This window comes from Phoca vitulina, unplaced genomic scaffold (assembly GCF_004348235.1).
Source record: "Phoca vitulina isolate PV1807 unplaced genomic scaffold, GSC_HSeal_1.0 scaffold36, whole genome shotgun sequence".
Lineage (NCBI taxonomy): Eukaryota > Metazoa > Chordata > Mammalia > Carnivora > Phocidae > Phoca > Phoca vitulina.
The window spans coordinates 15,536,264-15,562,589 of NW_022589739.1; the positions used below are offsets into that span (position 1 = coordinate 15,536,264).

Genomic DNA, 26,326 nt, shown 5'->3' on the forward strand with positions numbered 1-26,326 from the left:
TTTTTTTTTTTTTAACTGGCTGCAAGGAATTCCGTCATGGGCTGGTAGGAAATGCAAACCAGTCACATGTCAGCTCTCTGGATCTACTTTGACGAAAGACTGGGTGGGGTAAGGGGAGGGTGCTGAAGCAGATTTTATGTTATCTAGACATCTCCATTAGACCGGCTTCTTACATCCTTGGTCTTTGAAGACACTCCTCAGTGGCCTGGTTTGCCTCTGTGGATAAGTGTCCACTGTTGCGAGGTGGTGAACACCTTGTCAGTGGCAATATTCAAAGGAGAGACCATGGATTCTAGGAAAGGAAGTCCTGTGTTGGGTGAGAGATTGAAATAGATACCTTGGTGACTGGCTTCTTGGCCAAAAGAAAAAGCCAGCTGTGGGAGCATGGGTAGGTGGGTGTCTGTTGGGGGAGGTGGGAGTCTCTGGTGGTAACTTCTGATCTCTGAAGGACTATCCTATGCCTGGGGTGGAGGCTGCAGAGTTAGTCACGTTTGCATCTCTGCCTTTGCCCCTGGACCAGAGGCTCTTCAGGTCAGAGCCCTCTGACGCCTGCCTAGATCCTCTGGGTTTAGCACAAGACCCAGAACAAAATGATGGCAACTCTAATAAAATTCTGAGCTGATTCGTTTGTTCTGTGTGTCTCCAAAAAACAAGGGGTGGGATTACAGAGGGCAGGTTTTGATGTAATGGAGAAATCCTGGTGTGGGTAGGGATGGAGCTCCCCATTACTGGGGGTATACAAGCAGGATCTTGGTAGGGATTGAAACTTAAGAGGCTAGATTGTTGGGAAACTCTGGAACTGTGGGGTGATAGTCACCTAACCCCGTCCTAAATCATAGGATAAAAATGTCACTCTCCTGTTCCCTGTCTCCCTTCCCCTGCACCCCTTCCCTACCTGCACAGAGGCCACTTTGGAGTTAATCTCTGCTACCAACTGTTCTTCTGTGCTGCAAAAGGAGGGCCAAGAGTCATATTTGATTGGCAGGCTGAGTGACTTAGTAGCCGATGTCGAAATCCTGCCTCACCCCAGCCTCCTACCTCAAATTCAGCAGCAAGTACTTCGTCATAAAATCATAGCTATCTGTTAGCGCTAGATCAGGCCCAGCTCTCATGTTACCTCTGGGGCACTGAGGGCCCCAGAGAGAAGGAACTGGTTCAGAGTTATCAAAGCCAGGGTCAGAACCCAGATCCATCTCCTAGTCTGTGGCTTGCCTCCTTAACCAAGAGAGGGGGTGAACGGCTGAGCACAGGGCTCTGGCTATTATAGATACTCAGCGATTTTCTCTGAATGGGTAAAGGTTGCTCCCAGTCTCCAGGATGGGATGGTAGATCACTCCTTCCCAAGCTTTTTTGCAGAAGCCCTCCCAGCTGCCCTGATGGGTAGAGACACCACCCCAGAGCTCTGATGCCAGGTGATGAACTACCAGTTTCCCCTCATCATGGGTCAGACCTTCCAAACTCTTCCAGGAGGCCATGAAGCCCCCCATGAGCAGCCCCCACCACCTCACAACCTCATCTCCTACCATGCTGTGCTCCAGAACTGCCACTGGTCTTCCTGTTCCTCCAGCATTCCCACCAGTTCTGTCCTATCCCGGGCCCTTTGCACGTGCTGTCCCTCTGTCCAGATCTTCGCATGGCTGCTTTGGATCCTTCAGTCTCCTCTCAGAGACCTTTTCTGACCATGCCATGTGTAGAACTGCCCCCTAATTGCCACATCTTATTTTACTGTTTATAGCCCTTCTCATTACCTAAATTATCATGTGTCCTTACCTGTTAGTAATTGTCTCCCCCATAAGATTGTCAGCCCCTTGGGAGCAGGGACCTTGTCGTTCTCAGTGCTGTGTCCCTGGTATCTAGTATAATGTATGGCATGTAGTAGGTGCTCAGTAAATATTTGTTGAATGAGTGAATCATTAATGGAACCTCAGCCCTCCTGAGAGCTGTCCTGTTCCTCTTGGGAGGAAGTCCTGCTTTTAGCTTCAGTGTGATTCCTCAGTCCTTCCTCAGGCCTCCTCTGTGCCTGCTTGTGCTGGGTGCGGGGGCTGCAGCTCTTCCCTGCTGCGGAGACACCCTCAATCTCATGAGGGTCTGGCTCCCAGGCAGAGTGCCGAGTGGGGGGGGCGCTGGGCTCTCCGTCTTCCCCCTAATCACTTCCAGAGCTTTAGAAGCCAGAGAGCCAGGATGCCAGCCCTGCCTTCCCTCTGGGACATGGCTGGGTGGCTCACTTACCCTCTGGGGATCTCACTCCCCCATGTGGAAAACCGGATCGGAAATCTCAAACTCTCAAGAATGTGAGGGTTTGAGCGAACGTGAATGGAAAGTGCTTTGTAAACTAACTTGTGACACTCAAGTTCATCCTTGTCGCCCGTCCTGTGTGACACACGCAAGCAGGCTCCCACCACTGTGGAGAGTGGCAGCCTCCGCTCTGATGCATCCAGGAAGGCTTTGCCGGGATGGGGACTTGGGATGTGGGCCTTTTGCTTTGCTGCTGGAGCATTCTGCGTGTCTGGCTCTGTACTGCCCCTGGGTCGATGCGCCCTGGTCCCTGTCATTGAGGCGGATGCACACGGCACCAGGGAAGGAAGCATGGGGAGCTGCGGAGGCCTGAAGGTGAGGGTGGGACAGCTCAATCATCTTGGGTGGGGTCAGGGAAGGCTTTTCAATATTCACCATTCAATCTGGATATTGAAAGATGAATAGGTATTGGCAAGGCAGGCGAGAACATTCAGGCATGGGGAACAGCATCAACAGAAGCATGAGATTTGGGTGGGACGGGCAGTGTGACTGCAGGGCCCCTGAGCGATGAACGTGGGCTGAGGCCCTGGGGTGCCGAGAGGCAGAGACAAGGGAGACAGAGGATGCCGTATCCAGGCCCTGTGTGGCTCACCTGTAATCATTGGTGGGGGGATGGGGATTTGAGGGCTCCTAAGAAAGGTGCACTCAGAGCTTCTTGGCCTCCACCATTTCTGGGGTCCCCCTGGGATGGAGCTGCTGTTGGCAGAGCTGAGGGCCTGGGGCTAGGAGTCAGATCTGGGGTGTGTCCAGCCCCTGTGCCATCCCTGAACTGCTCTGTAACCTTGGGAAACCACTGCCCCTTCCTTCCTCTCAGTCTCCTCATCTGTAAAATGGGCAAAAGCGTGATAGGAGTAGCTGCCCAGGTTATGGTGCAGACCCAAGGAAGCTAAACCCACAAACCCTTTGGGCAAATCAACAGACGCAGGAAACATGAATTCCTTTTATTAGTAGAGCAGATTTAAGAGTCCTGAGTAAAGGGCCAGGAGCCTAACTGCATCTGCTTCCCATGTAACCTTGGCAAGACCCTGCCCTCTTGGGATGTCAGCCCAAGGAGAGGAGAGCTGGAAGAGCCGGTCCTCTCAGGTTCATTCCAGCTCTGTTGCAGAAATGGGATTTCAGTCCTGTCCCTGACTGCTCTGGGAACCTGGGGCCCAACCTCTTCCTCATTCCCATTCTCTGCTTATCTTTGTGAAAATGGGCTCATGTCCTGCTTGGGGCCCAGGTGAGTACCCCAGAAGAGCCTAGCTCCCCACACTTGCTCATGGATTATGATAAGGGTCTATTTGGAGACTCCTCGGTGACATACCCACAAGCTGGTGGTGTTGCCATGGCAACTCCTCCTACTTCAGTAGCTATTTTTTTAATGTGCCAGGATGTGGGGGTGGGGAAAGTGGGCCACTGGGGTCCTCAGCAATCACCTCCAGGGTTCGGGAGTCTGAGACCAACAGAGGGAAGGGGGAGGCCCAGGGTCCCAGCCTACCTGTGGATACTGAGGACACCTAGCTTCCTGACAAGATCCTACACAGGAGACCCGGAAGACAAACAAGCAGGGATCCACTGAGCCCCCCCAGAGTCCTGATGGCCAAGCCAGGAGCTTCACAGCCAGCATGCCTACCACGGCTGTGTGTTGGCTTCCCCTTTGGGCCAGATGTCCTAACCGGCCCTGCTTTAAGGACACTTACCCCTCACAGGGGAGACTATTAGTCTTCCCAGGAAAGAACTCACCAGTGCATTGGGACCAGGTGAATGGCCAGCTTGTTGCCAAGGGGCCCGGAGGCACCATCTGAAGCTGGTGGAGGGAATGGGAGGGGTGGGCAGCAGTGTTCTCGACCTCTGGGATGGAGCCCAGGACTCCTTGGCCTGACATTCCCAGTCCTTCATGGCTCCCTATCCACTTTCTCAACTAGACTCACCCACTCACACAGCTGCTATGCTCCAGCCTGGCTGAACTACTTGCAGTTGATTCCTCCAATGTGTGCTCTCTCTTCCTTCCAGGCCTTTGCAAATGCCGTTTGCAGGACTCCAGCACCAGCCCTGCCCCTGCCCCTCCCTCCTGTCAGCCTGGCTAACCCTTACTCACCTCACCTGACCCATTACCTCCTCCAGGAGGGCATCTGTGAGAACAACCTCCAGGTCACGTTGGGCCCCCCCCCCCCGATCCCCCGGCCCTGACTTACCCTCTGGGCCTAATTGTTCACAGCCCTGTCTCCCCAGCCATAGCTGGGGGGTGCTGCCTAGAGGCAGAGCTCAGCCTCCAGCAGGTGCCCAAGAAGCAGAGGAGAAGCAGGGTCGGGCAGCTCTCACCCTAGGTCTGCAGCATCTGGCCTGACGTGGAAAGGGTACTTAGAATGCACTTGTTGAATGAATGATAGTGTTTGGGCTCCATCCTTCTCTCCCTCACTCTGGAGCCTTCCACTGTTGCCCCTGCCTTTAACCCCAGCCTGTCTAGCTGGAGGAGACCCATCCCTCCTGATTTCCCAGAAAGCTCCTCTTGACCATCTGTCGTGGCCCAGGTCAGTCATCTGTGGACTGGGCCTATCTCTGTGGTGTCTGGACCCTGTCTATGCATTGTAGTCCCCTCCAACATGCAGTCATTCAGTAAACACTTGACCGAGCACCTGCTCTGTGCCTGACCCCATGCTGGGCACAGGGACCCAGATGAACAAGATGCAGTCCCTGCAAACAAATGCACATTCTTTCCTCTAATGAGAAGTGCTGAGTATAGGGGTGAGGTAGGCTTCCCCGAGGAAGTCAGTCAGGAAGGTTGAGGAAAGTCTCTGAGGGGTCAGCGCTCAGTGCCTGGCAGGTGTCCACCAAGTGTGAGTTGAACGACTGACCAGATTGGACCTGAAGGTGATAGGACTCTAGCTGGGGGGACTGCAGGCAGGGCCGAGAGTGTGGAGAGTCTTCCTGGAAGGAAGGAGTATCTCTCTGAGCAGGTGGTGAGGTGCTTTGTGTGCAAGGCTTCCAGGAGCCCAGGCATGGACTGGGACTCTAAAATCCAGAGGCATGTCCCCCCAGAGCCTTGACCATCACCACACGTATGATTCTTGTTGAAAGGTGGTCGTGGGGCGCCATAGAAGGGAACTTGCCTCTGGCACCTGTTAAGCACTTGGCTTAGCTTCTTGGACCTCCCTGGGGCTAGAAGAGTCTGCCAGGGGTCAGTATGTCCATCTCCCTGCCTCTATGCAGACTTGTACCCAGCCCTTTGGAGTAGTTTGGGGCGCCTTCCTCACTGTCCACTCGGCAGCTGATGTCTGAGGGCAGAGCTTGGTCCAGGTGGGCCCAGGTGTGACACCCTTGGGGCTGAGGACATGAGCAAGATGACTTCCCTCCTCAAGAAGCCCCTGGGGGCTAGTCACATCTCTGTGACCTCACTGGCATCTTCCTAGTCCTCTATCAGATGTGCCAGACACTCTTTGTCCCTTTTTTTATACGTTGTTTAGATTCCTCATGGCAATCCTGGATTATAACTAAGGAGGCCGCTGAGCTTGGGCAGAGCAGCGGCTTTCAGGGTCTCACAGCGGGCCGGACTCAGAGCCAGGGGCTGAATCCCAGGCGTGCTGATGCTAACGCCTCTGCTTCCAGGCGGGGCAGGGGTTGTTAGGCCCATTAGGCAGGAGAGGAAACCGAGGCTCACTTGATAATTACCTAGCATTCATGCAGCTCTTTACTTTTTATGAAGCTCTTGCCTCTACATCATCTCATTTAAGTCTCGCAAAACTCTGGCGAGATGGGTATTAGCTCCACTGCACGGATGAGGAAACTGAGGCTTACACAGGAAGTGACTCACCAAGGCTACACTTGCTGCCGATTAGAGGCCAGGGTCTCCTGACGCCTAGCCTCCTGTCCTCTGTACCTTTTCCAGGCTGGCATGCCCCCTCCCCTGGTGCCAGGAGTGAAGGTGAGTGGAGGAAGCAGTGGGGGCCATCCCGCGGCCTGACCTATGGCTGGTCGTGTGTGCTCCTGCCTCCTCAGGGAGGCCGGCCTCGCTCAGTGCCTCCTCTCCACAGGTCAGAGGATCCTCCTGCCCCCTCTCTAGCTCATCACCCCAAATTATTTTTCGTTAGGGCTCTCATCTGGCATTATGTCGCACATTTACGTGTGGGAGCTTTATTTCTCCCTGAGTGGGATTCAAGCCCCTGAACATGTGAGACTTTATCTGCTGTGTTCCTTGCTGTGCCCCCGGTGCCTAGTACCCTGGCACCCCCTAAGTGCCCCAGGCTTCAAGCCTCGTCTCTGTCCCTGCCTACCTTTTCCAGGAGGCCACCTTTGGTTCCTCAGGTCCTTGCCAGCTTTTTTCACCTTCCATTTTTGGTAAATGTGAACCCCCATTCCTGGGTCGTTAAGCCAGCCCTTTCTAACTGCCTCTGAGCCTTTATTCCCACAGCTGCCCCCAGTCACAGAGCCTGCTTTCCTTCCCTTCACCCCCCAGATCTTGTCTTCGAGGCCCTGCTGAGGCCTCGCCGCCCCCTCGGACCCTCCCCTGCCAGCACCCTTGCTCTGCCCCCTCTTCTCATCACGCACCACCTCAGGGCCGTGCACTTGCTGATGAACTTTGTGTTTGCTCACTTCTCCCATCCCTTGCCATTGTGGTCTGTGGTAGAAGCGATGGCGGTAGCTACCATCTGATCACCTAACAAAAGCCCAATGTACCTCACACGCGTTGTTCTTTTTTCACTTCATCATCCCAACAACCCTGTGAGGGGGGGATTATTCTCCTCGTTTTACGGGTGAGGACACCGAGGCTGAGGGAGGCAGGGTGACTTCCCTGGGTCACAGAGCCATGTGGGGGCTTTCCTCAGATTAAGGGCATTCGAGCTCAGACCCAGCCCCCCTCAGGCATGTGGAAGAGGAAGCCCAGGAAACCCTGGTTTCATCAGCCTGGGTGTGGCCTCCCTGGTCACTCTGCTATCAGATACTGGGCAAGAAGATGTTCACACAGCCATTCCCGCCGCCACCCCAGCCTCAGCTCTGGGCCTGAGGGGTGTATGGTCCCCACTGCTACAGGCAGCTTTGGCTCAGCCCTGGCGGCTGCAGTCCGACTTTGGGAGCTTGCGGGTGGGGGGTCGCGTCCCTTGCACAGCGAGTCCGTGGGAGGATGTCCCCGGTAGATGTGGGGCATGGTTTGGGGCCGAGCAGGTGGCCCTCCTTTAGGCAGGGGTGTGTTCCTGAAGTCTGGGTGTGCGTTGGCTTGCGTAGTGGGGACCAGCCCTCGACAGCTTGGCATCACGGGAATGGTGAGGGATGCAGAGCCCAAATTCCAGCCTTGAGTCCTAGCTCCCTGGTACCCTGACCTCAAGTGACTGGTTTAACTTCTTTTGGCTTCACCTCACCTCAGTTTCCATCTCTGTGAAACGGGGTTGCCCATCCCTACCTTGTTTGTCTTCCTGGGGAGTGCTGTGGGACACTGAGGCCCCAGATAGATGGGGTGGGGGGCTTCCTTTCTGGGGATAAGAGAACTGCTCTGGGCTTCTCTGGCAGCCCCACTCCCTCTGCCCCCCACAAATCTAGGAGCACGTGAGCTGTGTAAAGTAAGTGGTGAGATGGGGGTGCCTGGGAGCAGCTGCTTGAATGAGCTGTCGGGGACATTTCTTCACAGGACTAGTGAAGTGACTCTATGGCCTGTCTTGTGTCCCTCCATGAAAAAAAGACGTGTCGGTAGTGGGTTCTGTTCTCATCACAGTGGGAAACTCATGCTCAGGGAGGGCGAGAGAGGCTCTCTCCCCCACCCCGACCCCAGCCAAGGTCCTCAGTGGGGGTGCCAGGGGCCTTCCTGTCAGGCCGCTCAGTCTGACTCGGACACCCAGGCCTCCCACTGTCTCTGGGGCTCATGGGTCTGTCCATTCATGCGTAACCCTCTCTGAGCACCTGCTCTCACCTGGGCACATAGATGCATTGGTGTGAGCCCTGGCGCCCGGGAGACCCTGGCAGAGGAGGGTGGCCAGTGGGACTGGTGCTGAGAGGGCGTGGAGGGTGCTCTGCACCAAGGGAGGCCAGGGGAGGGTGGCGTGGGAGCAGACGAGACGCAGCTAGATGCTGAGGCTCCCTGCAGGCCCACCTGAGACTTGGGGACAGTCAGACTAAGTGTGAAGGTGACGGCAGTGTGGCATCCACACCTGCTTCTGCCACAGCCTGGCCTGACAGCTGGGAGGTCAGGGCTGGCTGTGACCTGCGGGTACCCAGCTGAACCTCACTTCCCATCAGCTGGGCAACCGTCCCGGGGCTGTGGCCAGGTGGTGAGCCTCTAGGTCGCATCCCCAGGAGGGTGGACACCAGAGTCCAAAGTCGAAGAGATTGTAGAATTCATCCTCCCCACCCTCACGGTATAGATTGGGGAACCAAAGCCCAGGGAGGCGAAGTGATGTGGCCAAGGTCACACAGGTGTCGGTGGCAGAACTGGGACTGAAATGTCAAGGCATGCTGCCACTCCACCTGCTCCACGAGATGCCTGCTCCTGAACACGGTCCCCTCCCAGCTTCCCCCTACTTTGTTGTGGGGAGAAGAGAGAAGGAACTTGGGGGGACCTGCGGCCTGGGAGCAGAATCCAAGCCTGGAGGTTGGGCCTGAACTGAGTCCAACTCTGCGACCCTCCGGCCAAGTGACCTTGACCCTGTCACTTTTTTATCACCATCAAAATGGGAGTGATGGTGCCAAGCTCACAGGCCTGGTGAGGAATCTAGGTGCCCGTGAAAGTGCTGTGTGGGTCGTGTGGGTAGCCCAGCTGTCACCCAGCTGTGAAGAGAAGGAGCTGGGGGGCCTGAGGAACAGCCAGAACAGAGACCTGCTCTTCCTCCCACTCAGCAAACCTTCTCGGTGTTTGCCTGGGCCAGGCCCTGGCAGGGAAAGCCAGATGTGGATCAGACCCGGGCCTGGCTCCATCATGGGAGAATGGATGTGTAATCAGCAGCTAGGACAAGGTGAGGGGCTGTGGGACCCAGAGGGTGTCTTCTTTTCTCTCCCTTATTTCTCTGTTCTGTGGGCCTCTCCTGACTTCATTCCAGACAGGTACTCTCCATGCTTCTGACCATTCCAGATTTGCACAGGCTTTAGAGTTTATAATCCCAGAGAAAGAATGACGACCTCTCTCCAAAGGCTTACCCTTTCTGGATTTCGAAGGATGAGCTGCCTCATCTCATTGTCAGGGTCTCATCAGGTGGGCACAGCAAGGAGGGGTTTTCTGGGCAGAGGAGCAATGGCTCGACATCTCTCAGGTCTATACGGGGCTTCCCCTGGGGCTGGGGTTCAGCGTCATGGACAGGCCAGCTCCGGGGCTGGGCTCTGCGGTCAGCCAGGTTGGGACGGTCTGGCCCGGAGGCAGCCAAGTGGGCCAGGCGTGAGGAACACAGAGTGGCAGCTTCCCCCCGGACTCCCCTCTAGGCAGCCTCTCACTCTGACTTCCACAGAAACACCTGTCATGCCTCAGTGGACTTGACGTTTCCTACTTTGTTGTAGAGCGGGCTGTGGGTGGTGGTTGGAGTAAGGCACGGTGAGAACAGGCTGAGCAGTGCAGAAAAAGCCCAGCGCTGGCCACTTGCCATGGGGCTGGTGCAAGTCCCTTAGGCCCCTTCTTCCTGTCTGGTCAATAGGGTGAGGGTCGCACACCTTCCTGCGCTCTGACCGTATCTAATCGTGAGAGACCGCTAATCAGCATAGCAGATGGATTTGGATTAGGCATTAGCAAGAATGTGTCTTTTCAATGGTTTCAATGGGAGATATGCCACCAGTGTGGAATTACCATGCAGCCCCTCCCCAAGCAGGAGAGCTCTGTATGCCGAGTGGGAACAGTTGGCTGGCCCTGACCCAGAGCAGGGGCTAGACAGCGAGCCCTTTCCTTAAGAGCTCCTCAAGCTGCTGGCCTCGGGGTTCCTGTCTGCTGTAGGAACTGGTCACATGAAGCAATGTCTTATGCCCTTCCCTGCATTGCCTTTTATTCCCTGCCTTGCAGAAGGTGGCGGTCCCCAGCACCTCCCCCTACCTCCTTCCCTGCCCCAGACTGGCCCTTCCTGAGACTTTGGCTGAGGATCTTGTTAAAAGGCAGATTTTGATTTGGTAGATCCAGTCTAGAGCCCCAGATCTTGCATTTCTAAACAGCTCCCAGGTCCCACCTTTTTTTTTTTTTTTTTTTTAAGATTTTATTTACTTGGGGCTCCTGGGTGGCTCAGTTGGTTAAGCGACTGCCTTCGGCTCAGGTCATGATCCTGGAGTCCCTGGATCAAGTCCCGCATCGGGCTCCCTGCTCGGCGGGGAGCCTGCTTCTCCCTCTGACCCTCCCCCCCTCATGTGCTCTCTCTCTCTCTCTCATTCTGTCTCAAATAAATAAATAAAATCTTAAAAAAAAAAAAAGATTTTATTTACTTATTTGAACAGAGAGAGAGAGAGAGAGAGAGCATGAGCAGGGGGAGCGGCAGGCAGAGGGAGAAGCAGGCTCCCCGCCGAGCAGAGAGCCCGATGCGGGGCTTGATCCCAGGACCCGGATCATGCCAGGACCCGGATCATGCCATCCCACTTTGAATAGGAAGGTGCTGGAGTACATTCTGTCTTCTCTCCAGCCAGGGCACGCAGTGGGCGCCAGACCCGGAGCAGGGGCTTGCCTCCCCTTAGCTGCCCCGGCTCCTACTTCACTTCGTCAGCACAGCTGAGGAGGCTGAGCAGCGGCAAAGCCATGACTTGGGCAGGCCAGCCCAGGGATCAGGGGTTCAGGCCTGTGCTTGGGCCTCACTTCTCTCTGCCATGAACCTACGCAGGCCTTTCCCCACTTCTGGACAGGTTTACCGGGCCCTGAGCTCAACCTACCTCAGACCTGCTGTGTCCCACGTACAAAAGCCCTTTGTCCTTGGCACGTGCTGTGGGGGAAAGGGAGGTGCCCTGAACAGGGAGCAGGAATCCTGCATTCTAGCCCTGGTTCTGCCTCCCACTGCCTGGGTAACCCTGGCAAGTCAGTGCTCCTCAGTCACCTGAGGGTCTCGTTGGGCCCTACCAGATGACCCGAGGGGGGCCTCAGGCCCCAGCATGGGTTTTGGGAAGGTGTGGAGGTGGGAAGGGCCTGTGGTGGTAGGATTTTCATTTAGAGGGCCAAGGAGCAGTTACGCCAAAGCCTCTGCCATGGCTCTGTGGCCCGGCCTCATTTGCTTTTGTGAGTTCACATACTACCTCCTCCACCCAGTTACACCTGTGGAGTAGTAGATGCTACTGAGCACCCATAGGTGCCATGCCCTGAGGACATGGCAGGGAGCCCTTGCGGTCCTGCTGGGGTCACCTAGTGGGTGGAACCAAGGTTCCACGGGTGTCCGGCTCTTCTTCTGGACCATGCCCCCCTCCTCCGATCTACTAAGCCGGGTACAGGAGACAGGACTGGTGTGTCTGCCTTGGGGTCTGGTGTTATCTGTACGTCTCCTCAAAGTTAACTTTCAGCCGATGAGGTTTATGTCCCTTTCTAAACTCTGCTGTGACCTTGTTGCTCTCCAGATTTTGAAGAAATGCAAAGGCTTGAGTGTAAGCCCCTAACTCCCTCTCCCAGCAGTAAGCCAGGGTGAAAGGTCATGAGACCCTCAAGGACAACATTGTGACTCAGTCCTTGGGCCTTGCAGAGTGGCTGGTGTGAAGGAATGTTTGACCAGCATCCAGCAAGCACTCACTGAAGATGTGTAGAGCGAAGGGCATGCAGTTGGGGCTCAGCAGGCATGGGGGTTGGAAGTGGCCCCCTTCCTCTGGTCCAGCCGCTGGAAGGAGTGGGCTATGGATTAGAAACCTTGCCCGTGCCCTTCCCCAGTGCTGCCTCTCCTGCCATCACCAGGCTTTCTGGTCCCACTGGAGTCCAGGGCATCATCCTGGGGGCACAGTCAAAGAGCCAATTAAGTGGGCACATCTTGTCCTAACTTCTAGGCTTGGTAGCCGCTTGGTAGCAAACATAATTGCAGCCCTCACTATTCCAGGCTTCCCGAAGCTCACTGGCCAGTGGGTCCTTTGGGGAAGCAAAAGCTCCCACCTGATTCTTTTCTGGGCCCCAAGCTCTGGGCCCTGAGATGAAGCTGAAAGTGTAAATTCCTCTAAAGGTGGTAATGGTGGTCGTGGTGGTATTGGGGTGGGGACCAGAGGGCTCAGCCTGCTGGGAAGGGGTCCTGGGGATGAGAGGGGGCAGGGATTGGGGTACTCAAAGTACGCTTGGAGAAAAAAACATTGCAAATTGGATATTGAACCTCTGTCCTTGGCCTCACAGGCACAGATAGCAAAGATTAAATATTTGTACTAGATCCAGATAAAGGATAAGGACAGGAGTTTGATTGCGCTGGAGGGAAGGGAAGAGGACTGGCAATTATGGAGAGCCTCCCCCCACCCCAGCGTCTTTGGATACTTCATTTGGTCTCCAAAATGACCCCGTGAGGGGAACACCATTCCCAATGGGTATCTGTAAAAGTTGGGGCACAGGGAAGCATGCGAACAGCCCAGAATTACAAAGCTACTGGGTGGCAGGCTACGATTTGAAGCCGGGTCAGTCCGCTCCTGTCACGGCTCAGAAGGTGTCTGTGGAGGGGGTTGGCGCTGGGGCTCTGAGGCTGGAGGGAAGTGCGGCGACAGACTGACCTCTCCCCTCTGCTGCAGGCACTGGCTCCAGCATCCTCTCCGCCCTCCAGGACCTCTTCTCCATCACTTGGCTCAATAGATCCAAGGTGGAAAAGCAGCTGCAGGTCATCTCGGTGCTACAATGGGTCCTGTCCTTCCTTGTGCTTGGTAAGCCGGGGCTTAGAGGGCGGGGGCAGGCGGGGTCCCCTCCGACAGAGCTTAGAGCAGGAGCCCTGCTCTGCAGGGCTGACGGGGGAGAGCACCCTCCCACTTACCCCCTTTCGAGTGGCCGATCGAGTGCTGCAGCCCTAGGCGGGCGTGAGGACTCAGTGAGATGCAGTGGGGGGGGGTGGTACACGTCCCATCTTACAGCTAGGAGACCCGACTCTCACATCAGGTAAGTAACCTGGCCCAAGTCACACACATTTGAATCCGGGTCTATAGGACCCCCAAAGCCTGTGCTTCTCCCACATGCTACCCTGCCTACCAACAACCACTTCCCAGCAGGTGTGCTGCCGCCTTGAGTCCTGACTCTGCCACAGGCAAGCTCTGTGACCTTGAACTCTCTGGAACTTCATTTCCTCATTTCGGCTGTGGCAAAAATGCTGCCTTCTTCACAGGGCCTTTGTGGGAATTGAAGATGAGGGATGAGAGCATGCAGCACAGGGCCTGGTCACGGGGGGCCCCCATTATAGGGGAGTCGCTGTTGGGACGCGCCCCCAGACCCCACTCGCAGCGGTCAGCACCCTCTGCTGGACACAGTCCCCAGCTGCTCGCCCTCGCGCATTAAAAGCTGCCTCCCTTTCTCTCTCACAACCCCTCCCCCACCAGTGCTTTGGCTACTTCTGAGGGGCTAGCTTGGTGCTCTCATTCCCCGGCTGGCCCCTCAGACCAGGCTCAGGCCATGGCGGGTCATCTGGGAAGACAAAAGGGCCCGTGCGTGGGCCAGCCCCTGCCCTCCTAGCCGCCTCGCTTCTTCCCCAGGCCCCTGTGTTCTCAGCATCGTGAGTGGCCTCCCAGCATGTCCGAGCAGAGCGCCACAGAGCACATTCCAGCGCCTGTGGGAGAGTCCTTCTGGGCACAGCCCTCTTTAGGATTGTCTGGGCTGACGGGGGATGATCTACCTGATGAGCTCCCATATCAGTGCTGAGCCCCTGTCCTTCCAGGAGGCATGGGGGCCTCCGAGAGCACGCTTCCAGGGCAGTTCCATGCTGCCCCTGCCTTCCTTTGCAGGGCAGAGGCTTGGGACAGGGGTGCTGTTTATCAAGCCTGCACGGTGCCCCAGGCACCTGATGTGCCTTTCCTTGACTTTCTACTTTACAGGCGAGGAAATAGAAACCTACAGAGCTTCTCTGACTCTCTGAGACTGTGACGCTCCTTGAGTGGCATAGCTGGGATTTGGGGGGAAGCCCAGAGCACTCACCAGGGAGCCCACCTTACTGGAGAGCTCAGAATTGGTGGACCTGGTCTAAAACAACCAGTTTTCACTTTTAGGCCCAAGAGTAGGTTTTAGGGAGAGAGCCATGAACCCCCAAAATTAGGTGAAAAATTATATGTGAGAATATGTGCACCTTTTTCTGGGGTGAAGGGCAATTACCATCTTCAGATTCTTAGAGAGATATATGACCTCAATGAAATAAACACTGGTCTGGGGAACAGAGCAAATTAAACTGGCTCCCTTCGGGCTCAAACCTCCACCCTGGCCCACATCTGGCCACTTCTTAGGATCCTAGAGTAGAGAAGGCCGGAGGGGGCAGAGCCTTGCCCAGAATGAGGAGGAAGTGGTGGGACCAGGGCAAGACCCCATGGACTACAGCCTCCCAGACACATGTGTAGTCTGCTGCACCCGCTCCCTTAGTCCCTGTTGGTACCAAGAAGCCGCCACCGTCCCTGTCTCAGCTTGGCTGCCGGGGAGCTGAGCAGCTGCCAGAACCCCAGCCCATGCAGGCTACAACAGGGACTGGCCTCAAGTTGTAGCTTTGCATTCGATCAAGTCCAACGTAGCCCAGAAACCGGCCCAGCATCTTCCCAACGCCCTTGTGTAGGTGGGAGCCAAGCCTGCTCGGATGGGCAGGTCTGCTGAGCTGGGGCTAATTATTGCCCCGAGCAGCCCCAGCCGCTCCTTCCTGCTCCCACCCAGATCTGCCGGCAGAGGCTCTTCTGGTGTCCCGAAGGCTGCCACGGCCCCGCAGCCTACCTCCGAACAGGCGGGCTCTACCATTTTTGCCCAGTGGACCCCTCTGGCACTCTGGTAAAGGCCGTAAACCTTCCTTAGGGTTTTTAAACGTGTAATACAAAGTACATTGGGTTTCAGAGAAAACCAATGATATTGAAGTGTAAATATATATATATATATGCGCATTTAAGAAGTCAAATGAGGCATAGAGTAACACGTGTGCCTCTATTATTATGTGAAATAAAAAGATCTAGTGGCAGACGTAACCATTGCTCTGATTCTTAACCATTTCGGAGAATAAATGATGTTTTAAGGTCTCTGCCACTGCTCTAAATGTGATGTGAAAACACCTTTGCTCTCCCCTGCTGCCGCTGTCGACCGGCCACTGCTAACACGCTGTGGTCTGTTCCACGAGTCAATGGAGGAAATACTCAATTTCCCTCAGAGAGGGGTGAAAGTTAAGGTGTCATTTTGTTCCCCATCCAAGTGCATGGATCTCCGGACGGGACGCCTGGCTGTGTGTTTGCTCTCCTCCACAACACGTCATGGAACTTTCCCAGTGCCCTGTGAGGACATGGAGGCTCAGGGAGGGGCTGCAACCCGTGAGTGGCGGGGCTGAGGCGTCCTGCAGGAGCCCGTCGTGCTGCCTCCCGGCCCCCGAGCCGCCACGGGCCGCCCTGCTCACAGGCCTCGGTGACCGGAGGTTTGAATCCCCGGCTTCACCAAGACGTGGGGAGGTGAAGCTGGTGAAGGTGGCCCTGGGCCTTCTGTGCATGGAGCCCGCAGGGTCTTTAAGTGGCTGTTGACCCAGCTGCAGCCCTGTGGCCCACAGGGGAAGCAGGGAGCCCCCCTGTTCAGAGGACTAGAATCAGGCTCTGAGAAAGGAGGGTTCAGCTCGTTTTTTTGCTCCGTGAACCTTTCCTGGGTCGGCTGCTGCGGCTGGAGAGGTCAATCAGAGCTCCAGCTCCCAGGGAGCCCAGGGGCTGAAGGGCTGTGTGCAGGAGTGAGTCTGGCGCGTGCTGTGAGAGGGGGCGGTGGGCACATGGGGGCTACAGGGAGCAGGACTGGGATACAGTCTCTGGACTCCCAGCGGGTTCTCTCTTCCTCCATCCAGGCTTCCTGAGCAGCTGTGTGAGGACAGTAGGTAGGGATTCCCTCCTTCCCAGAGAGCTCAGACTTGGAGGCAGTGGGGCCTGCGGCTCAGCCCCCTCTGCTCCCCATACCCCTTAGGAGAGTTAGGGGTTTGACGGCAGCTAGATTTCCAGGCTGCTTGGACCCTCGCCTGAACCTCACGGCCCTGCCCAGGCCCATCTGGGGAATCCACCTGGCGTCTGAAGGAGCTTGGGTACCTGTGGCATCTAGGGGGCTAGAACGGCCCATTTCCCAGGCCTAAGAAAGGGGACCAAAGGCAAACTGCTCAACAGTGTGAGCGACTTTGTAAGTGGCCTTAACTTAGACATAGCCATTCACCCAGCTGCTCCAAATACTTCACAGTTTGCCTTTAATGGGTTTTTGTAGGCTGCAAATGCTTCCCTAGAGACTCCTCTTCCCTGTCTGTGATGTCACACTCCTAAGCTGGTCCTGAAAAGCTGGATGCCTGGTCACTCTATGTTCACTGCCCCTCCCAAGATAGTTGTACTATTTTTAGCTACCTTGGGAGAGGTTAGCTCAGGAGTAGACCAGGACTGCATTGTGGATGAAAAATGGATGACACCATTTTCCTGCTCTGAGGCTCAGGGGGGAGTCCAGCTGGCCCTCCCCCCTCCCTCAGAGGAAAGCAGAGGAGGCTCAGCATAGCAGGAAGAAGAGAGAGCATGGGATCCAGAGCCAGGCAGCCCTAGAGCACCCATGACCAGCTCAGTGCCCAGCAGAGGGTGGGCATACAGCAAGTCTTGACTTTCCTCCCTGAGCCGTGGGGAAGGTGCTGGATGGAAGTCACGCTCTACCTCGCATGAGCACCGGCTGCCCCCAGCCCTGTGCTAAGTGCCAGGGGGCAAAGAAGATGTGCCCCCCTCCCTAGAGTGGAGAATTCAGAGGTGAGAGATCCATGTGGAAGGGCAGTATGATACTGGAGAATGGTTCTTGGAGAGATCTGGTCTGAGTGAGACCTGGAAGGCTGGGTAAAACAGGGATAGAGGCCCTGATGAGGGCTTCCAGGGGCCAGCCCTGAGGTAAGCCAGCTCTGGCGCAGACTTGCTTGCTCTACCAGGTTATTCAACATTAGGGCCAGAAGACCCAGAAAGGAGTGACTGCACAGAAGCTGGCCCCAGGGAGTCTTCTGAGGGCCCTGCTGGGGTTTTTGCAAGGGGGCCTGATGGGCTCTGGGCTTTGGCCTGGGCCTGACTGCAGCCCTCTTCTGTTGGAAGGGGCCGGCCCTCCTCCCGGGGCAGGAAGCCACCTCTGTCAGGTCCCTCCGGTGACAGTCTGGGCCTTCTCATTTTTGGTGAACTTCTAAAGCCTGGTGCAGATTATGGATTCACTGGTCCAACCCTGGCTCTGCTGGGGCGCCTGGGTGGCTCAGTCAGTTAAGCGTCTGCCTTTGGCTTAGGTCATGATCCCAGGGTCCTGGGATCGAGTCCCGCATCAGGCTCCTTGCTTGGCAGGGAGCCTGCTTCTCCCTCTTCCGCTCCCCCTGTTTGTGCCCTCTCTCCCCATCCCTCCCCCTGATAAATAAAATAAAATCTTTATGAATCCTGGCTCTGCCACTGTCCTGCTGAGTGACGTTGGGCATGCTACCTCCTCCTGGAGCCTCAGTGTTCTCATCTCCAAAGTGGGATAAAGTCCCCCGGCCTCACACTTGAGACGGTGGCTCAGCCCAAGTCCTGAGGTGTAGAGGCACTCGGTCGGTCCCTCCCTGCATCCACAGTAACTGTGGTGGGCACTGGGGTGGGGAGAACGTGCAAGGAGGGGCCCGAAAGAACAGCTCTAAGGACGGCTTTCCCAGTGCTACTGCCCAGACCGTGTGGAGCCCACGAGCTCCTGGACGCCAGGAACACCCGTCAGAATCCAGGAGATGAGGTTCTTATTCCCATGAGCCTCATCCTCCCCAGGCTGTGGCTGCAGGCCTCCTCTGCCCATGGCCCCAGCTGTGCCGAAGGCGTGTCACGTGGTGAGCCTTTGCCCAGAGGGGAGACTGAGGCCCACCCAGGGAGGCCAGGGCCTGACCCGTGGCCCTCTGCTTCCCCCCCAGGAGTGGCCTGCAGCGCCATCCTCATGTACACGTTCTGCACTGACTGCTGGCTCATCGCCGTGCTCTACTTCACCTGGCTGGTGTTTGACTGGAACACGCCCAAAAAAGGTAGGAGCACCACCTCCTTGCCCCACCCCCTTGCCCGTGGGACTTTCCTTCCTGCGCAGAGCGGAAGTTCCTCGACATGGGGGCCACCACTTTTTACTTAGCACCTGCTATGTAAAGAGTGGGGACCTAGGCCAGGGTGTGGTTTCGGGTTGGGGTGTTGAAAGCCCCTCGGAGGGCACCGTCCTGGTCCTCAGAGGAGCTCACACTCCATCAAAGGTTTGCCTAACGTGAGGGAACAAAGGTGAGAAAGGGCCCAGTGGGAAGGGGGGAGAAGATGCCCCGTAGGGTGACAGTCCCCTCACTCAGGGTCTCACTGGCTCTGTCTTCTCTGCCTTGCCCAAATGTCACCCGCCCCCACTCCTGCTGCTTCCCAACGCTGTATTTTGTTCCCTGGAAGGTGGCAGGAGGTCACAGTGGGTCCGAAATTGGGCTGTGTGGCGCTACTTTCGAGACTACTTTCCCATCCAGGTAAAGACTTGCGGGTGTTAACTTGGGAGGGCGGGAACGGGTGGGAAATCTGAGCGCAAGTTTTAACTCACCCGTCTGTGGGGACCACAAGTGCTGAGTTGAAGCACATGACCCCTTCCACTGTGGACGTCTGTTCGTGTTCTACCCCACTTTATGCAGGATTTGAGGCAATGTAGGATACATACAGTGTCATACCAGGTAAAAACAAAAATCAAGACCTGAGGGAAAAGCTACTAGCAGTCCAGCCATAAGGGTCAACAAAGTTGCAGTAGTTGAGCTTCATGGTCAACTCTTAGCTTCCTGGCAGCCAAGGCAAAAAGGGAAACATGATAGTTGTTGGTTTTTATTTTGAGAAAGGACGAAGCATGCTAGTTTCTTAGGGAAACGGGACTTATTCTAGCATTTGGATCTAAAAAATGTTTCCGACACTGAGATCCTTAGTGATAAAAGGAGCATGTATAATAGCAGATTTTATGGCCGTTGCTTGTCTGCCTTTCAGTGAATATTAAAGGCATAACTGAAATGGCAGCAATTTATCAAGAGCAATACTAAGATAGTTCCAAGTCCATCCGACCTGAACCACAGATACAACTTAAAGCAGTAGGTATGAGGGGCTTTTTTTTCCTTCTGAAGCTCTGATAGATCATCACTTCTCTCAGCCAGCTGCAGGTGGCCCACTGGGGCTCATGACCAGGGAATTAGGGCCCAGGAAATTAGATGTGCCGTGAAAGAAGAGTGAGACCCTAGTTCTGAAGTGCTCAGGGGAGGCTTCTGGAGGACGTGCTCCTAGAACTCCATCTTAAAGATGAGTGGCACTAAAGAGGCACGCAAACGGAAGAACGCTGAGGCACCTGAGTTTGAGAAGAAGCCTGTGGTGTGGGGGATGTTGAGGAGGTAGAGTGGAGAAGGAGGATCTCCATTTATTGGGAGCCTTCCAGAAACCAGCACCTTTCCTCAAGGAGTCCCCGTTAACCCTCACAGTATCCCGTGAGGCGGGTATTCATTTTATCCCTTTTTCACAGAAGAAAAACCTGAAGGTCAGAGAGTAGTAAAGCTGAATGAGGCTAGTAGCAGTTTGAGCTGAAATTCCATTTGCTGCCTTGCCTCAGAATGCTGGACTCTTCCCAACAGCATGCTGCCTCCCTATGCTGCAGAGCTGTAGGAAATAAGCTCGGGGACTCCAGCTTCCCTCAGGCTTGGAGGAAGAGCCCAGTATGACCCTGAGTGAGGCACCGTCCCTTCCAGCATGCAGTTGCCCCATAGGAAGCGAGTTTAGACTAAGTCGGTCTCTGGGTTTCCTTCCTGCCGCACCACCATTGGCTGCTCTGGGACCCCCATGCTGGTCTTCTACGCACCTGTCTTCTCTGGGGCCAGCCTCCAGGTCCTGACAGGATCAGTGGTGGCTTGGTCTGGACTTTTTCTCATCTTTGTCTGGCCCCCTGCCAGTGGTCTATAAGCCAGGCTGGCAAGGCAGAGGCATCTGGGCCCTAGCGCTGGGGGACTGTCGCTAACTCTGGCGGAATCCCGAAGGGGAGACACCTGTCTGGCCAGCTCACTGAGCACCCCAGCACTGGTGCACACTAGCTGCTGATGGTGACCCAGCAGAAGACAATGGGGTCTGAAGAGCCGAGGCAGCAAGTGTGAGAGTGAATGTGTGTGTGGTGCAGGGTGGTGTATGTTTGCTGCTGTGAGTCAGTGACTGAGACATCCTGGCGTGCTGCCCAGAGGAGGTGGCCGGGTAACCCTACATTCCTCCACTGCCCTCAGTGTTGGGAGGAAGCTCCCTCTGCTCGCCACAGCCTGAGCCAGTTTTCCCAGGATCCTTGGGGTCAGGGCTCCCGCTCCTCCCTTCCCCTGACCCCATCTCCCTGGCTGCAAGGAATTCAAGCCTGCTGTTGCTGGGACAGAGCTGCATCATCGGACCTAACCCTGTCATTCTGGAAGTGAGGAGACCGAGTCCCAGAGACAGGCACGGTCTGGTCCAGGTTGCATGGCGAGTCCATGCCGGCGTTCATACTAGAATCCAAGCCCCAGGCTCTTTCCCACTGAATTCCTACTGCCTGTTTCTCTGGGAGAGATTCAGTCCTGGATTTCCTCATCGGCTTGAGCCCCACTTCCTGGGTCTCCCTCCCTCTGCTTTGGGGTTAGATACCTGGGTTGAGCTCCTGCCCTGTCACTCTGTTCACTGCCCGGGGCAGTAGCTCCCTGTCCCTGTGCTGGGCTCTGTGCTAGGCACGGGGACACGGAGGAGTCAGCCCTGGCCCCTCAGGTGGGCTCACCATCTAGCGGATTCTGCTAGACTTTGTCACTTTCTGCCCAAGGGACCACAGGCACACTTTCTCAAGCTCACTGAGCCTCATTAGCCTTACTTGTAAAATGGAGCTGTTCGTATGATAAAAAGTGGTAAATTATGGGTGGGTGTGAGGGATTATGGACTCTCTTCTCTCTGCTGGGGCCCTTACCTCAGAGGTCAGGCCACAGTGATCAGAGCAGCCTGTCCCTCTGGAAGATTCCTTGAGTCCAATAGCCCCCTCCACCCGAAACAGGATGACCCGATGACCACTGGCCAGAGCTGGGACAAGCAGGTGCCCTTCCCCACTGATGTCCACATTTCCAAAAGAACCAAAACAAAACCCTGTGTCCCTTTTCGCACCTCTATTCCAAGAAGTCAGATGGGAATTGGAGGTACAGGGCACACGTGGGCTGGCCCTGAGAGGGTCCCTAGGCACCAGGACCCAAGCCAACCTGGGCCTGAGGCCGGCCAGGGCATGGAGCCTCGGCCTGGGCTCTGCTCTTGCCCACTGGTGAACTTGGCCGAGCCCCTGATCCTCAGGGCCTCAGGCTGCTCTTCTGTGCGGAAAGGGTTTGGCCTTGGTGACCTGACGTCAGGGCTGACGCTTTGTGGTGTTCTGTGTGGCCCTCCTGGCCTTCCCCCTTCTTCTGGCCTCTTGCCAGTGGTTATGTAATGATCTCTGGCTGTAACCACCCACCCACCCTTCCCCGTCCCCTTCTTTGTATAGCTCCCTGCCACCAGAGCAGCTCAGCGAGCCCCGAGAGCATCCCTTCTCCCAGCACAGGAGGGCTCATGCGTTAGCAGTGGCCACCAGCACCACCGGCTACCCGAAATAGGGGTGGTGGCGCCCGGGTCACCTATCCCTGAGTTATAGGCAGGATCTCTGGAGAGGAGACTAGGAAAGACTGTCTGAGCTTAGAATGATCTATCTGTCCATCTGCTTCATTTCCCGGATGGTCCTACTAAGGCCCAGAGAGGTGGGACTGTCCCGAGGTCCCAAAGCAAGTCAGTAGCAGGGTTGTGACCTCCGAGAAGTGGCAGCTCCTTTCTCTAGGCCTCCGTCTTCAACTTGCAATCCAAGGAAGGGCCTAGATTGGGGCTCTTCCAGCGCCTGTTGTGCTTCGGGCTCCCAGACCCAGCCTTCAGTTCTGGAGCAGGTGATGAGGGCGGTGCCGGTAGCCTCCACTCTCACCTTGACCCGTTCCTACTGTGCGGAAAGGTTCCCGCTTTCCTGGAAGCTAGCGTGCTGGGCACACCTGCTCTTCAGGAGGTGAACTCTCAGAGCAGTCTCCTCGCAAAGCTCACGTGAAGCCGGGCCCCCTTTTAGACGCCCCCTCTCTACCCCCTACCCAACAGTCATGGCTTAGGCTGCCTGTGTTTTCCATTTATGTAGTGGGCAGCAAAGCGCTGGTTGGGTTTTTGAGCAGCTTTAACGTGCTTGCCAAAGGCAAAGTGGGAGAAAGAGTAGGGAAGGCCGGAGCAGCGGGGGTGGAACTCAGGGGGCGTGCTCACACACGTCCCCGCAGTCATAGAGCTGGGAATGGGGCCGGCCACCATCTGCTCCATCCCCCTCGGGCCTCTGTCACCTGAAGGTTCAGATTTCGGTTTCCCAGGGCCAGCCACCAGCGCTGCGTCCCCCAAATCGAGCACCAGGTCCTTTCCCCAGCCAGGGGTTCCCAAATCGGGAGTCATGGAAAACCCAGGCCATTGACGTTCTGCCAGTGGCCAGTGGCTCTGCGTCCAGCTCACACCAGTGCAGGGACGCAGGCACTTTCTGGCACGGGAAGGGGGGTGTTATCAGTGGCACCCCGCTAGAGGCCGGGCAGCCCATGAGACCAAAATGTTCATACCCTTGGCCCCAGGAACTGTTACTTCTAGAAGTTTGTCAAACAATCAGATATGTGGACAAAAATAAGGTACTTATGGAAGCATTATTTCTGAAGGAAATTCTGGCAGGGTTTTAAAGATCCATCCATCGGAGTTTGATTATAATTCTATTACACGCAGCATAACTATGGGGAGGATAATGCAGCCAGGAGAGACATGTGACTGAGGGATTGTGATAGGAAAAATAGTTACGATAGGCTTGGTAGAAAATTATGTAAAAATGAGGGGCGCCTGGGTGGCTCAGTTGGTGAAGCTTCTGCCTTCGGCTCAGGTCATGATCCCAGAGTCCTGGGATCGAGCCCCATGTCAGGCTTCCTGCTCGGTGAGGAGCCTGCTTCTCCCTCTCCCTCTGCTGCTCCCCCTGCTTGTGCTTGCTCTCTCTCTCTCTGTCAAATAATTAAATACAAAATAAAATCTTTAAAAAAAAGTAGATTATGTAAAAATGATATCAACCATGTGCCCTTAATTTTGTGGTTTTTAAAAAAGAGTAGCAAAAGAACTCAACACGTCAGAGTGGTTTATCCAGATGGAGATAGGACAGTGCTTTGGATAGATTACCTTTTCACTTTCCTGTATTTTTAAAGTACTCTATGATTATTCATTAATTTTCTAATCAGAAGAGAAGTGATGTTTCTGAATAAAATAGCCTTGCTCTCCAGCGCGCTCAGCACCCTCCGCCCCCACCATGTTCTGTGCAATGCTGGGCAGGTGCCTCAGAGTCTAGGGCAACTTTGCACCACCCACCCCACCCTCCAAGCCACCAACCCCAGGGCAGGGAGCAGCCCCTGGAGGAAGCCAATCAGTCTTTAGAGCATCCCAGGACAGCTTTGTTGATAGTACCACAGCTCAGCTGCTGGCTGGCCCCCTGCCCCTGCTAGGGCTGGCATAGGCCTGTTGCTCGCCCCTGGCCTCCCTGTAATAGAGCATGAGCCGAGCCTGGCTGCCTGGAAGGAAGTTTCCATTCAGGCCACCTGCACTGTCCCTTCTCTGGCCAAACTAAGGGACATGGACTTTACCTTGACAAAAACTGGACATCCCTCTTTATCTGAGAGCGGGCAGGGGTTGGATGAGGACAACGGGCCCAGGAGGAGGGCAGGCAGGAGGCTGGCAGGGCGCAGATGACAGGACCTGGTGTGTCTGGCTGGAGAGGTAAGGGAATGAGAGGGAAAGTTTCCCACTCCCTTCCCGGGCGGGGACTCTCAGTCTCAATGGCGACTGCCGCGAGTCTCAGGTCAGGTGTGCAGAGTCGCCTGGGGTATGGTGCCCCGGGTCCTTCCCGCATCTTCTGGGCATGTCCCAGTGCCCCTCTCCTGGCATCTCCTCTGACCCGAGTTTTTGCCTGCAGCTGGTGAAGACACACAACCTGCTGACCACCAGGAACTACATCTTTGGGTACCACCCCCATGGCATCATGGGCCTGGGCGCATTCTGCAACTTCAGCACAGAGGCCACAGAAGTGAGCAAGAAGTTCCCCGGCATAAGGCCCTACCTGGCCACGCTGGCCGGCAACTTCCGAATGCCTGTGCTGAGGGAGTACCTGATGTCTGGAGGTGAGAGGCCGCCTCCGCCTGCCCCTGGGGGCTCTGTTGTCCCGGCCTGAGCCTCGCCACTGAGCGAGGTGATAGAGGGAGCAGGAGGTCAATACGCCGTGCCCCAGTGGCTGGGCCTGTGTGGAGAAATGCAGTGTGGCCCAGGCACGGCGGACCAGGTCTGAGCAGGAGAGCTGTCCATGCGGCCGTCAGGGTTTCTCTTGGCTCACACCTTCCCTGGGAAGCCTTCTCCGACCCCAGCCCCTGTGCTGCCCTTTGCACACCCGAATCACTGTCAGTGGCTCTGTCCTATCCACCTGCTCTGACCCCTGCCGCCCCGATTCATCGGGCTCCCCAGCACCTAGCAACAGCCTGCTGAGCTAGGACCTCAAGGAATGTTTGCCAAATGAACGAGTTCCCTAAACAACCTCATATCGTTATCCCTGTTTTACAGATAAGCAAGCCCAGGCTCTGAAAAAGAAACAGCTTAGGCAGGGCCGTATAACTTCTAGCGGCTGGCTTAGATCTGGAGCCCAAGGCCAGGGCTCTCTCTGTCCATGCCTGGCTGTACGCAGGGGGTAGGGAGTGCCTTTATGGGCAGCCCTGATTCTGTGTCCCTCTCCCTGCCAGGCATCTGCCCTGTGAACAGGGACACCATAGACTACTTGCTTTCAAAGAATGGGAGTGGCAACGCCATCATCATCGTAGTGGGGGGCGCGGCCGAGTCCCTGAGCTCCATGCCTGGCAAGAATGCGGTCACCCTGCGCAATCGCAAGGGCTTTGTAAAACTGGCCCTACGCCACGGGTAAGTGCCCCACCATGCGCGTGCACACACGCACGCACGCGTGCACACGCACACACCACAACGTGCACTGCACGCACAGCCCTCTGAAGCTTTGTTTGGCCCCAACAGAGCAACTCCTAGGCTCCTGGAGGCAAGGCCCAGACCCCAGGAAGGCATGGATGAGAGTTTGCCATCCTGTGGGAGGGGGGAGGTCGGTGGCCAGAGCTGCAGAGCTAGTTTGCCCAAGCGAGCCCGAGGGTCTGAGTGGAGCAGAAATGCCGCCTGCGCTCCCCGGGCCCTTGCAGACAGGCCGAGAGGCCAGGCTTCCGTGCGGGACTGTGTGCCCTCAGGCCAACACGTGTCCTGCTGCTAGGAGAGCAGGAGGCCGGCAGTTAGGGTGTGAGGGACTCTGGCTTCTCCCTTCCAGAGCGGACCTGGTTCCCACCTACTCCTTCGGGGAGAATGAAGTATACAAGCAGGTGATCTTTGAGGAGGGTTCCTGGGGCCGATGGGTCCAGAAGAAGTTCCAGAAGTACATTGGCTTTGCCCCGTGCATCTTCCATGGCCGAGGCCTCTTCTCCTCTGACACGTGGGGGCTGGTGCCCTACTCCAAGCCCATCACCACCGTCGGTGAGCTTCCCCTGCCTGCAGCCCCTGAACTTGGGGTGCCCCACTGCTAGTTTGTGGTGGAGTTAGGATTCACATCCAGGCTATGTGGTTCTGATGTCCACGCTCTAAACCTTGTGGTTGCGGACATGTTTGGGTGCTGATGGGGATGGTGAGTGGGGGTGGGGAGTGGGCGGTGGGGATTAGTTCCATTGCTATGAGCCAAGCAGTGCCAGGTGAGAAAACAAGACTCGGCAGTCTGTGTGTGCAGAGCCCGGAGTCTATGCGGGAAGACCAGGAAGACCAGTCTGTGGAGCAAAGACCGGGAGGGGGTGTGAGGGGAATGTGCAGGGTGCTCTGGGGCTTTATAGTGGACCCCAGGGAAGAGGTGACTCTTACACCTCTAGCTGAAGAGGAATTATCTAGC

General features: G+C 56.0%; 1 protein-coding gene across 1 annotated transcript in view; it reads left to right on the plus strand.

Moving 5' to 3' along the window:
- DGAT2 (diacylglycerol O-acyltransferase 2) overlaps positions 1-26,326 on the plus strand; it is a 32,973-nt gene that overhangs the window by 2,105 nt on the left and 4,542 nt on the right. The window contains exons 2-7 of the mRNA XM_032427268.1: positions 12,898-13,026; positions 18,225-18,332; positions 18,730-18,800; positions 24,326-24,530; positions 25,140-25,314; positions 25,721-25,923. Coding sequence (XP_032283159.1) covers positions 12,898-13,026; positions 18,225-18,332; positions 18,730-18,800; positions 24,326-24,530; positions 25,140-25,314; positions 25,721-25,923 — 891 coding nt within the window. The remainder of the gene's footprint in view (positions 1-12,897; positions 13,027-18,224; positions 18,333-18,729; positions 18,801-24,325; positions 24,531-25,139; positions 25,315-25,720; positions 25,924-26,326) is intronic.